Source organism: Lacerta agilis, chromosome 12, assembly GCF_009819535.1.
Source record: "Lacerta agilis isolate rLacAgi1 chromosome 12, rLacAgi1.pri, whole genome shotgun sequence".
In the NCBI taxonomy this organism is placed as follows: Eukaryota; Metazoa; Chordata; class Lepidosauria; order Squamata; family Lacertidae; genus Lacerta; species Lacerta agilis.
In genome coordinates this window covers 48,366,504-48,379,208 of record NC_046323.1, presented here as the reverse complement: position 1 = coordinate 48,379,208, position 12,705 = coordinate 48,366,504, and the positions used below count along the sequence as shown (strand labels likewise).

Genomic DNA, 12,705 nt, shown 5'->3' with positions numbered 1-12,705 from the left:
AAAGTTTTGCTGCAGTTCTGGGAGAGAGCCCCTGAAACTCTAGAGAGGTGTGGTTTGTCAGATTATATAGCCATTACTGGGCTGGTAGACGTGCCCATCATTTGGCACGGAACCAGCGATAAGGCAGCTTTGTGCGTTCGTAAGACATAAATGTGGCAAAAGCAATATGCATGGTCGTCGTGCTGCCTTCACGTGCTGCACAGGCAATTGCACTGACACTCTCTGTGTCCTTATTTATGCCCATGGCTCTGAAGTTAATGCACAACTTGTTAACGGAGGAACGATAAACTTCGGAGTCCAAAGGGGCAATCAAATTGCTGATGGGCTTTCTGCCAGGAGAGGCGATTTAAGAAGAAAGCAACAATTTCACCCACCATCGTGTTGATTTTACTGTGAAGGGGCTCCTGTGACTTTAACCACATGCGGCTTCAACCTGGCGCACAGGAATTTATCAGGGGAAGCTTTCCCTGAGACTTATCTCTACCCCTGAAAGAGTACAGGTAAAAGGTAAAGGGACCCCTGACCATTAGGTCCAGTCGTATCCGACTCTGGGGTTGCGGCGCTCATCTCGCGTTAATGGCCGAGGGAGCCGGCGTACAGCTTCCGGGTCATGTGGCCAGCATGACTGAGCCGCTTCTGGCGAACCAGAGCAGTGCACGGAAACTCCATTTACCTTCCCTCCGGAGTGGTACCTATTTATCTACTTGCACTTTGACGTGCTTTCGAACTGCTAGGTGGGCAGGAGCTGGGACCGAGCAGCGGGAGCTCACCCCGTCGCAGGGATTCGAACCACCGACCTTCTGATCGGCAAGCCCTAGGCTCTGTGGTTTAACCCACAGTGCCACCCGCGTCCCCTGAAAGAGTAGCTTGCTCCATTTCTCTGTCCCAGGCTTCGGGTAAAGGCGCAGGAGCAGGGCCAGTAAAAGACGGTGGCAACCTTAGGCGGCCATCTATTTCAAATGAGAACAATCAAGTATGAGACCGAAGATGTGAATGTTCTAGAGCAGGGGTAGGCAAGCTAAGACCCGGGGGCCAGATGCAGCCCAATCGCCTTCTCAATCCTGTCTACGGACTGTCCAGGAATCAGTGTGTTTTTACATGAGTAGAATGTGTGCTTTTATTTAAAATGCATCTCTGGGTTATTTGTGGGGCATAGGAATTCATTCTTTTTTCCCCTTCCAAAATATAGTCCGGGCCCCCCACAAGGTCTGAGGGAAAGTGGACTAGCCAACGGCTGGAAAAGGTTGCTGACCCCTGTTCTAGAGGAGGCGAAGTAGCAGCAGTGTCAATCCTACTGAATGGGAAAGATGATGCAAAAGGTGCTTCTGAGTTAAAATGTGAAGTTCTGATTCTGCTCTCCTGGAACCATTGCCTGGGAAGTGATAGCCAAGTTGGAGCCTTTCCAGTTCAAGAGTCTTGAATGGAGCCCCTCCATTGAAGTGAATGGGAAAAGCAACATGCAGAACTGCCTGCGGGATGGCACATGTACTCCTTTAATGGTTGCGCAAACATTTAACTTGTGTGGTTCCCCCCCCCAGCATCAAACACATTTTTACATATTTATTGTCTTTATTGCCATCAACCAGGGAGCTCAGGGACATACAAATTTTCTCATTCAATGCAACATCAGGCCTAATGATATTCCAAACATCCACAAATCCTTAAGGAAGACATAATCCATGCATTGGCGAAGCATTTCCTTTGTAAGGAAAAAAACAACAGGTCGCTGTTTTGCTGACACAATGAGACTCCAAGTGTGGTCCTCCCAAATGAAAATTCCTCAGTCTTAAGGAAATAGGGAGCAGAAAATGCTATTCCTTTACTTTGAAAAAAAATGGACGGCTAATGTGGTACCCAAAAACAGATGCTAAGCATGTTTTCGGCTGCCTGGTGTTGTTACTAATTCCTTGGGATTCAATCCCAGGCAAAGGGAAATCTAATTAATCCTCAGACCTCCTATCTTGCAATGTGTTATTTTAGGAACAGGGAAAGAGGAGGAAACAATTTTTTCACCTCCCTCCGGGGTTAGAGAGAGCAATTTCCTTTTCGCAGAGTGATGCTCATTAAGGATTTTTTTTTCTTTCCAGAGCAAGAGGGGAGACAATTGGGAACACACTAAATTGGTTGTTCGTGAGTTTGGGGCTGATTGAACTAAGGCGGTGGGGCGGAGGGGAAGGAGAACGTGGAGAGAATCAGATAATGTGTTCTTTTACGGTTTCCTAGAGTCACAGAGCCATGAAGTGTAAAAAAAACCCCAACCTTCCTCCACTCATTGAACTCCCGATTCTCATATTCTCTCACCTTTGGTCAGGCTGGCAGGGGCTGATGGGAGTTGTAGGCCAACATCTGTAAGTGGGGGGCTGGAGTCGAAGGTCACTGGATTGCACCTGTGACCTTGGGGGGGGGGGACACTCTCTTGGCTTGCCAGTCCCTAACCTGGGAAATTATGGGCAGTCAAGCATCCCGGAGAGGGGACTTTGCTAGTTGCTGCTCTTAGCCACAGACTCACCTCTGCTAGAACTTTGCCCCCATAACTTTGCCTTGTGGGTACAACAAACTCCATTTCAAGTTGCATTACAGAAGGCTTCCTGAGAACCCACCACTCTTCTCTGCTGGCATCATCTCTTCCGGGGATTGTTCTGTTGCAGCTGCACGTCCTTCAGTGTTACGCTGAATGGTATCTCTAAGGAGCTCTGGGATATGCTGGAGAGATCCAAGCAGTGAAGGGATGTCCACTTTTCCACTGGGGTAACCATCAGCAGTGGATTTTTCAACACGGAGTCCAAGTCCATCTTCACTCAGCTGAAGGCAGGATTGTGGGTTCTGAAACATCTCAGAATTTCCAGTTCCTGGAGTGTCGTTGATATTAAGACTGATTGCTCTAGGGGGCTCAGATTCTGAAAAATGGTGCAGGTTGTTCACCTCTGAGATGTTTTCTGAAGCGCTTAAGCCAGAGCAAGCTTCGTTTTTGACTTTCATGCTCCCTGTGTCCAGATCAAGAGAGCCACTTCCATCCATGCTTGCTGATCTGTCTACCCCCATAGAAAATAGAAGCATGTCAGGAACTTGATAGTCACACTGAGCCTTGTCTTCTCTTGAAGGGCCCAATAAAGAAACATTTTCAGCCTTCGTTTCTAAATACTGAGCATCCATGGCAGGCTGGTTAGGGAAGTTTTGTAGATCTTGATCATAAGGATCACCTCTAGAGTTAACATTTATTTCTGTCATTGTTTCCATCAAGGAGCTCGTAGAACATAGCAACGGGTTCTCTGTAGGAGTTGCCAGAGAATCATGAAAGCTGGAAAACAGTGAGGACTTGTTGTTGTCCGAGAGCACTGTTTCCATTTTCAAATTGGATTGTTTGGGAACTTCAAGACCCTTCATTCCAGACACTGCTTCAATGCTACTTGAAATGTCTGTGCTCAGCTCTATGGGAAGCGCATCAGCACTGAAGGCTTTGGTGCTGTCCAAGGGTGGAGAACTTTCTTTGTGCCCATCCTTTGTGTGGCTTCCATAATTCTCCTCTGAATCCCAAAGGCCTGCTTCTGAACCTTTTGCTTGAATAAGACCTGAGGTCTCACTTTCCTTGCAGGTGCCAAGCTTTGGTAAGTCTGAGAAACAGACAAGCGGCAATCCTTTTCCACTGCTGGTTTTCATTGAAGGCTTTGCTACTGCCTTTGGGATCTTGTCTTTCTCCAAAGAATATCCAAAGAGTGTGGCTAAGGCAGATTGAGTCTTAAGTGCTTTCTTAGTCACTGCTGGTTCTTCCTGCTTGCATGCTCTGCCTTGAGTTTTGGAAGCAAAAAGTCGAGCCAAAGGGTTCCTTTCCTTTTGCTTTCTAGCAGACTCCTTCGTGGTCTCCTTACTGCAAATTGCCTGTGCACCTGAGCCATCTTCGCTCTGAGGTTTCATAGCCACCTTTGTACTTCCCATCACTTGCTTTTCAGTCAAATGTGGGACCTCACAGGAGCCGAATGTTCCTTGGTCTTTGACCTGAAGGATGGTCCTCCTGAAAGTTTCTTCCTCAAGCTGGATATTATTGTCACTGCTAGCCTTTCCTGGTATCTCTTCATTTGTGTTGGCTATTTTTGCAAGTAGGTCACCTGGTTCCAGGTTTTCACAAGTGAATGGTGCTGTGTTGGAAGTGGAGTCTTGTGGGTCATTTCTTTGAGGAACGCCCATTTTTTGAGCGTATTCTGCTTGTGAGCTGGATGCTGAATGGCCTTCTATTTCTGCTTCCTCATCTGAAGTGGTGGCTCTTTCCTCAGGTTTGCTATTTTGGGAGACCTCTTGAAGAATGCCATTTTGTGTCTCAGTGCCGTCTAAATCTCCTCCTGCCTGCATTTCTTTCTCCCTTCTATTCTCTGCCTCCTTGCTGTTGTGGGTTTCAGGATAAAGTTGGTTTTCTGGCCTCTGCAAGCTCGCTGGGTCTATCACTGCTTGCATTTCTCTCCCAGGGAACTCAATCCTGCCTTCCCATGAATGCTCACTTACCTGGTCAGCTGCCAGGCATGTCTCCAATGAATCAGGAGAAGAACCCAATGCCTCCTCATCATTGCTTTGCTCACCTTTGCGCTCAGGTAGATATACTGAGGATTCAGCCTTCGCCTGGGAGGGCTTGTGGACCTCTGTTGGTTTAGCAGTGATGTGACTCGGTTGTCCAGCCTCATCACATGCCAGAGTGATTGACATGTTACCTTTGCTGGCTTCTGGAAGCTGCTGTCTGCTGTCTGCTGGTGCCAAAGCAGGCAGTGGGACCCTGACTTTAGGAAGAAGCTCAGCTCTTAGCAAAATCTGCTCTGCATGCCTTTCGTCAGATGCACCCTTGCTGGAGGAAGATCCACTACTAAGCCTCTTGCCCTCAAGAGAACCTTTTGCAAGACTAGAAGCACCAGCTGCAGTAACTCCTGAAGCATCAAAAGATGTTGCTTTACTAGTTTTGAGTGCTTCTGAATGGGAGGGCAGTGAACCAAAAGAAGGAGACTCCAGAGGGGTTGATGTTAAAGGTGAGACTACAGGAACGCTCCTCTTCATTTTGAGTGGGTTGCCTTGGAACATCACAGCCCTTTCTGCTACGCTGAGTCCTTTCTTCCTTCCCTGAGCTCCTAGGATGCTTTCACCCGCGAACAACTGTCTCTTTCCTAATACTCTCAAGTCTCCGCTCCCACCTGCTGTTTCAATCCAGCGCGAACCGTGCTTTGCAAATGTGACTCTGGGTAATTGGCTTTGCTTCTTTCCCGCCTGAGCACTTTCTGCTATCGATTTGCCTCCCAGGGCCTCGCGGAGGCTCCCATCTGCTCCACTCCGGCACCGCAGAATCGATACGGCATCTTGCGATGGTCTCTTGGTTGCTCCAGGGCTGCCATATTTCCGACCTATTTCTTTTCCAGCCGCTTCCTTTAAAGGGGGCCAACTAGTTCTGGGCTTGTTCTTTGAGGCCATCTCTTGCTTGGCTTGCCTAGTCGGTCTCAGGTTAGCCTGAGAGTACAAACCAGAAAACGGCGGCTGCATTTTCTCTCTGGCGAGGAGCTTTCCTGGGCGATTATTTCTATTCTTCGACCCCAGTCCTGGACTTGGCTGCACGGCTATCTGCAGCTGCTGATCTCTTTGACGGATGCCTGCGTTTTCCTCTTGGCTCCTTTTCTTAACCCCGGCAAGCAGCTGGTGATGAGATTTGCAATAAAATGTGCCCTGGAAGGTGGCATAGTTGGCTAAGCTGCAAGACATACAGAAGGGAAATGGTTACGGTTGTCACTGCATCACGCAATGTACCACTGCGTCACACAAGAACAAGCCAAGTGGTGATATGCAGATGAAGGGGGTTGGGCCATGCAGATGAAGGGGTGGAGCTATGCAGATAAGAGCTGCCTGAATTATCAATGGCCCCCATTTAGTTCAGTGCGGCAAAATAAATGAGCTTCAGTCTGTGGGACAATGGGCAAGGGGTGAAACACTACCACCACCCTGAAACAGTGGGGTCAACAGAAGGAGGGGAAAGGCACATCTCCTGCCCTGCTGCTGCAACTATGCTGGGTAGTAACTTGGATAGCTTTAAAATAAATTTAGACACATTTGTGCTATCGGTGGGTACCAGCAGCAATGGCTGTGTTTACCTCTGCTGTCAGAGGCAGTTTGCTGTTGGTAACCTTCTGCCCTAGCGTGGGGCTAGGGCCTGGGAGACCAGGGTTCAAACCCCCCACTTGGCCATGAAGTTTGCTGGGTAATCTTGGACCAGTCACTGGCTCTCTCAGCCTAACCTAAATAGCAGAGTTGTTGTGGGGATTAAAGGAGGAGGAGGGGGGGGGAGAACCGTGTACTTGAGCTCCTTGAAGAAAAAGGTGGCATATTTTTGCCGTTGGCATCCTTCTGCCTCAAAAGAAAATGGAGTACACCTTCCGGGGGTGAAGTCAAACGGCTGCGTTTGCAGCATAGAAGTGACCTCCCTGGGGTGCAAGCCTGGGCAGTGTGTCTGGAGATCCTGGGCTGCCCAGATTACAAGACCTGGCTGATGTGACCCAAAGGAAAGCTGAGCAAGACGTTTGGCACCAGCTTGGCTGCAGGAGTTGCCGGAAGGAGGCATGCAAGTCGCCATCCAACCATCTTAGGGATGCCACTTTGGATCTACTCCTGAGCCTTTTCTTCTCCCAAAGATATCCCACGAGGCAGTGGAGGTTTAGGGTCAGATATTTCCTTCTCCTTGATGGACTCCCTTCCCAGGTGGACGAGCCCCATCCGCCTCTCACTTCCCTCTACGGCACATGCAGAAACCGCCTTCTTGACCAATGGACCCAATACTGGTCTTGTACGCTCAATCCACTGGAGCCTGTCTTTGCATGCAGGGGAAGCCCCTAACTCACTGAGGGTTTGAGTCCCATCAGCCACCCTCGCCTGGTTTAGTTGACCAGTCAAAGCCATTCCCAGGGTGTGGCCGCTGTCTCGTGAGGACAGCTTCTAGGAGCCACATGGTGAGAGCAACCAAAGGTGGACAAGCTACCCCAGAAGCAACATGACCAGAGGTACTACACCCTCTCCTAACACCCCATACCTGTTGCTGAGAATCACAAGTGGCACTCAGGTTCTAGGCTTCCCATAATGGGCATCTGGTTGCAGTGGCATAGGAAGGGCGTGGCGTAGGGGGTTCCAGGGGAGGGGGGGTGACACTTGGCGGCCCCTCCCGCCACTCCCCGCCACCCGGCACCCCGTCTGTGCTGCTCCACGGACGGCTGGGGTAACCCCACGAGCTGCTGCTCGCCTGGCGGCTCCCACAGTTGCCGTGGGAGCAGCAGCGCCGGGCAGGATGCACTGCACATGCCCGGAAATTCTGGGCATGCACAGTGCATGCGACCAAGCAAACCGCAGAGTGAGCGGCAGCTCGTGGGCCTGCCCTGTCTGTAAAGCAGCATGGACGGGGCAGCCCACAAGCTGATGGGCTGCGCATGTGTGGACGGGCTGATGGACTGCGCATGTGTGGCATTTCCGGGCATGCGCAGCCCATCCCGACGTGTGTCGGGACGCTGCGCCGCCCCACCCCACCCCTAGGGGGGTGTCTCTGCGCGCCACCCCGGGCGGCGCGAAGGCTTCCTCGGCCACTGTCGGAACAAGAAGTTGGGCTAGATGGGCCTTTGGCCTGATACATCTTTGCATTCTTTGAGCGTGACCCGTTACCCCGTGGTTTTCTCACTCGATTCTCATGTCTCACCTCAGCTTCTTTCCGCAGTGCTTACAGCAGAAACACACGTGGTGCAGAGGGACGTTCTGGATTGCCATGCGCTCTGCTGTGTAGACAGGCTTGGAACATGATGCGCACACTTCCTTCACTCCAGCCTGAAATTACAAAGCATCAGCTAGCTATTCCATTCAACATGTTTGTCTTGCTGTGGTTCCCTGCGATGTCCGTCCAACAAGTTGGTTCTTATGGGGAGGAATGGGACAGAAAAGGTGATTCTGGTGGTGTGAAATAACTCTTTGGATTTGTTCTGTGACAAAAATTTATTTGGGCAGTTCACACATTTTAAATATTTGCGTTAAATAAGCAATTCTCAGCTTAAAACCAGAACGTCTGCCCAAAATGGGAAGGTTTCTCTTCTCCTCTCCTAAAGGCAAGAGTGGAGGATGTTGAGCAGGGACAGGGCAGCCCCCCTCTATCCAGCTGGGGTGGGGGAGAAATTAAATTCAGTTCCCATTCCCAAATTCTCACTTTGAGAACATTATGTGAACCAAAACACAGCCGTCCTTCGAAATCTGCCCTTCCCCGGTTTTTGCAGCACAGTTCTCCAGCCATGTAACGAGTGCAAAAATGCACACACTGAGGTAAAGCGTGCAGAAAAATGCATATATCAGGGAGCGTACTAAAGAAAACTGCATTGTGTTCGGTAAAACATGCTTTGCAAAAAGAAGAAGAAGTGTGTACAGTATTAGGATTACGTGCACTAAAAGGTTTGGATTTTCGTGAGGATTTAAAAATTATCGTCATCAACTGCTGTGGAAAATTGAACTTAAGATTGGAAAAAACGGAGAGAAACCAAAACAGCCTGGTTCACCCATCCCTATGTCCAGCCCATTTATTTTGGGAGCTGAAGCACAAAAATCCCACAAGAGCCTCTCCTCCAGGGGTGTAGCAAGGGGGGGCGTAAGGCGCGGGCCGCCCCAGTTTCCGTAATGGAGGGGGTGACAAATTATCAAGGAACAATTACTGACCTACTACGGTGGTTCATAAAAAAACTTTTTTTAAAATGCCTGCTCCGAAGGTCTTATCTTACTATACTAGGGATTATATAGCTATATATTCCATGCATATCGGTTAATATCTTGACCCTCCTCCACCAAAATAGCTGTTCACTTGGCTGTTTTCCTATGTCGTGAAGGCTGAAATTTCAGTTCAGTGGAGCACTTACTGTTCCCAACCCTAACCCTGTGGAAAGCCATCTAATTAGACTTTTATTTGATTTTGAGATGTTTTTAGGAGGTAATTTAATTATTGTTTGATTTTATACCAATGTTATGTATCTGATGTTAGCCACCCTGAGCCCGACTTCGGCCGGGGAGGGCGGGATATAAATAAAAGTTATTATTATTATTACTTGTTATTATTCCTTTGTAAGAAAATATGAAATAATGTAAAACCATTTTTGCAGGGGGGGGTTGTCAATTGGGGGGGGGGGTGACAAGAAATTTTCCACACCGGGTACCACCTGACCTTCCTATGCCTCTGCTCTCCTCTCCTTGGGGAGTCCTTGGGCCTCTTGAAGGCAGGGTCTAGGTCTGTCAGGCTGTATAGAATCATAGAGAATCATAGAATCCTAGAGTTGGAAGAGACCACAAGGGCCATCCAGTCCCACCCCCTGCCAAGCAGGAAACACCATCAAAGCATTCCTGACAGATGGCTGTCAAGCCTCCGCTTAAAGACCTCCAAAGAAGGAGACTCCACCACACTCCTTGGCAGCAAATTCCACTGTCGAACAGCTCTTACTCTCAGGAAGTTCTTCCTAATGTTTAGGTGGAATCTTCTTTCTTGTAGTTTGAATCCATTGCTCCGTGACTTTCAATGCATTACTGGCTTTATCTACAGTAGATAGACTGCTTCTATAAAACAGACCCACACCGACACACTCGCTTTGCAGAAGTCACCCGTAAACTGCAAATATCACTTTCCTCTTCTGGCTGGTAGCAATGGGGTCCTGGGATTTCCTCTGCCCCAACTCCCAGGTTGGCTTTGCCTTTTATTCCTGCATGTGTCCCCCCCTCCCATCCCTGTTCACACTCTTTCTCTCTGTGTGTGTTTTGAAGAGTGATAGAGCTTCTTTCTTACATTGCAGAGGTCTCCAAACTTTTGGGCCCAGAGGGGACAAAGTGCCGTGGGCACCTGTCGCAAAATGGCTGCAATGGGAGTGGCATAATGCTAAATAATAATAATAATAATAATAATAATAATAATAATAATAATAATATATTTATACCCCGTTCATCTGGCTGGGTTTCCCCAGCCACTCTGGGTGGCTCCCAACAGTACACCACTAACAATAATAAACAAGCAACAACATCAAACATTAAAAGCTTCCCTAAACAGGGCTGCCTTCAGGTGTCTTCTAAAAGTCTGATAGTTGTTTATTTCCTTGACATCTGATGGGAGGGCGTTCCACAGGGCGGGTGTCACCACCGAGAAGGCCCTCTGCCTGGTTCCCTGCAACCTTGCTTCTCGTAGGGAGGGAACCGCCAGAAGGCCCTCGGAGCTGGACCTCAGTGTCCGGGCTGAACGATGGGGGGTGGAGACGCTCCTTCAGGTATATAGGGATTACACATCTCAAAGGGCAGAGAAAGAGACAGAACCAAACCATGGTTTGAGCACCCCAAATGATCAACTCATTCCATCCAATGGGGGGGGGGAAGGCACCTACATTAGCTACTTGCTCACAGAAGGATGCTCTTTGCGCTTCTCCTTTGTTCAAAACAGGTGGGTGTGCACTAATGGCATCTGTCGAAATGCGGGAATTTTCTGGGTGTGTGCTTAATGTAACATAATAGAGGAACGTAGCAGCAAGAGCTGAACAGTATCTTGTGCACTCTGGACTTCTGAGCGGATATTTTGCGGGTGCCACAAGAGGCATCGATGTGAACGCAGGCACCCCTGGGTGAAGCATCATAGCTCTTGTAACCGAACTGAAATTCAGAAGCGACGTCTCCCCCCCCCCCCCGTCTCTCGGTGGTCCTCAGAGGAAGCTGGGGGGGGGGTCTGCATGTGTGTGAGCGGGGAGACTTCTGGTGCTTTGCCTTCCTGTGGTGCAGTGCAGCTGAAGGTGGGGTCAGGGGGGTGGGATGAAGATGATGGCAACCAACCCACCCACCCACCCTCCGCTTGAGAAAACTGGCTCCGTCCAAATAACTAGTTTGGCCACGGCTTGCGCTCAGTGAGGCAGCAATCGTGGAATAAGACTTTCTTGAGCACCGCAGGCCTGCAGGGCGATGACTAAGCCAGAGAAGCAGCTACAGCATATTCTCCAAGTGTCACGATTTTCCAGGGAGAGCCTGAGAATTACAGAAGCCACCCTGGTTTCTGGTTTGATCCTGGAATGTCCTGCTTTTCCTTCTTCCTCCACATCTCGGAGAACAATTTAAAAGCGGTGTGGTGTATTAGATAGATAATACTTTATTCGGCTATAAGCCCACAAGTGTGGTGTATTTATACTGAAAATAAAATACCTTTACCTATTTTAAATTTTTTTTGGGGGGGGGGAGTTATTGAGTTGTTTTTTATTTTGATTGCGTATTTTGTAGTTTTGTGGTTTGATTTCGTTTTGAGAACCACCCTGAAATCTCTGGGTATAGGGCGGAATAATAATAATAATAATAATAATAATAATAATAATATGTAGGAAATGGTAAAGCTGGCACACAAAGGCCTTCCTATAATTTTGAAGGAAAATGTCACCAATCCCCTTTAAATTCTTTCATTGCAATGCTTCCACAGCCAGCCACAATGCTTAAAATCCACAGTGAGAAAGCTTTCTGGAAAGGGAGGTGGCAAGAGTGTTCTTTCTTTGGTCTGGATTCGCATTTTGAGCAATTTCATTTCTTGCTCCACAAGAGCCACAAACTGGAGGCATGTTGTGGAGCTGGAGTAACCTGAGACGAGGGTGCGTCAGTTTCCTGGATGAGACTGACTTCGCGAAAAGGCTCACGCATCTGCTATTATTTCACCTGCCATAAACAGATTCCACCGGGGTTATTAGGACATGCCTGTGACACAAACGATGAGGTCATTGTTGGCGGCGTTCAGGAGAGATGAAGAGTTATCTTTGGATCCAGAATTTTAATCCCCAGCAGCCGACAATCGGCTGGCCCAGAACACCTTGGAAGCTCTCTGCACAATGACTGCTCCCCACATCAAATGGGGGGGGGGGGCGACTTCTGCATGGTCATGCGTAGCCCCCCTGGATCCCAGTGCGGCTCCTGGTAGTTCAGACTGGCTTCATCCTCCCCAGGCTGGATACCTGGAGCCCTACCTCAGTCAACCGCCCAATCCCGCCTGTGGAGGCGTTGCCAGGGGATTGGCCAGGTAAGGGGAGGGGCCGCCCTGCCCACACAACAGAAGGTGTAGCTTACCTGTGAAGCGGCAGGCAGTCGGCTCCAGAGCTTCTCCCACCCTCCCCTCCCTCAATTAAGTCTTCATTTGCAGGTTAACCTCTTCTCCACAGGTACGCAGGCGCTGCTACGCCAAAGTCCCTGTTGAAGTGCCGGAAAGAAATTTTCCTGCATTGGTAGGTTTCGCCTTTCCCGTAGCAAAATGTCACAACTTTGGCGGTTTCAAGCCTGGGGCAGAATCCTTTAGTCTATCTTCCTAAATTGGGGGGGGGGCGTGAAGCGGTGACCCACACCCACTTTGTGGCAATGATACCAGGGTTCCCCGTTAAAGGGGTCTTAGGGGGAGGCATTGGCCATACGCCAAGAGGTTGTCATTGCTCTCCCCTCCAGTGAACGTGGGGTGGGGGGTGGGGGTGGGCTCTCTGCTTGAACATATGTTCTCTAGAGCCAGCCCAATCCTCACATATTATGGATAACCCTGAAGTCTCCCAGATCCCCGGCTGGGGGGCTGGGAAGGAAAAACGCCCAATGCCTGAGCCAAGGTCTCCCTACATCTGAATCTTAATAAAGTTGTGGCCAATTTTAACCCCATAGCAAGCTGTCTTGAGTCATTATTCTGCTCGGGGG

The 12,705-nt window shown here is 49.3% G+C and overlaps 1 protein-coding gene across 1 annotated transcript; it reads right to left on the bottom strand.

The window, feature by feature from the left end:
* Nucleotides 1-2,574: 2,574 nt before the first annotated feature.
* LOC117056004 lies at nt 2,575-5,741 on the bottom strand. Its single transcript, XM_033165989.1, has one exon. It carries the CDS (start codon nt 5,725-5,727, stop codon nt 2,575-2,577), a length of 3,153 nt encoding a protein of 1,050 aa, XP_033021880.1. The 5' UTR covers nt 5,728-5,741.
* Between the last annotated feature and the right edge of the window lie 6,964 nt (nt 5,742-12,705).

Bases quoted from the DNA above. Each gene is read 5' to 3' on its own strand.
- LOC117056004 (XM_033165989.1), bottom strand. From the start codon at position 5,727: ATGTCTTGCAGCTTAGCCAACTATGCCACCTTCCAGGGCACATTTTAT.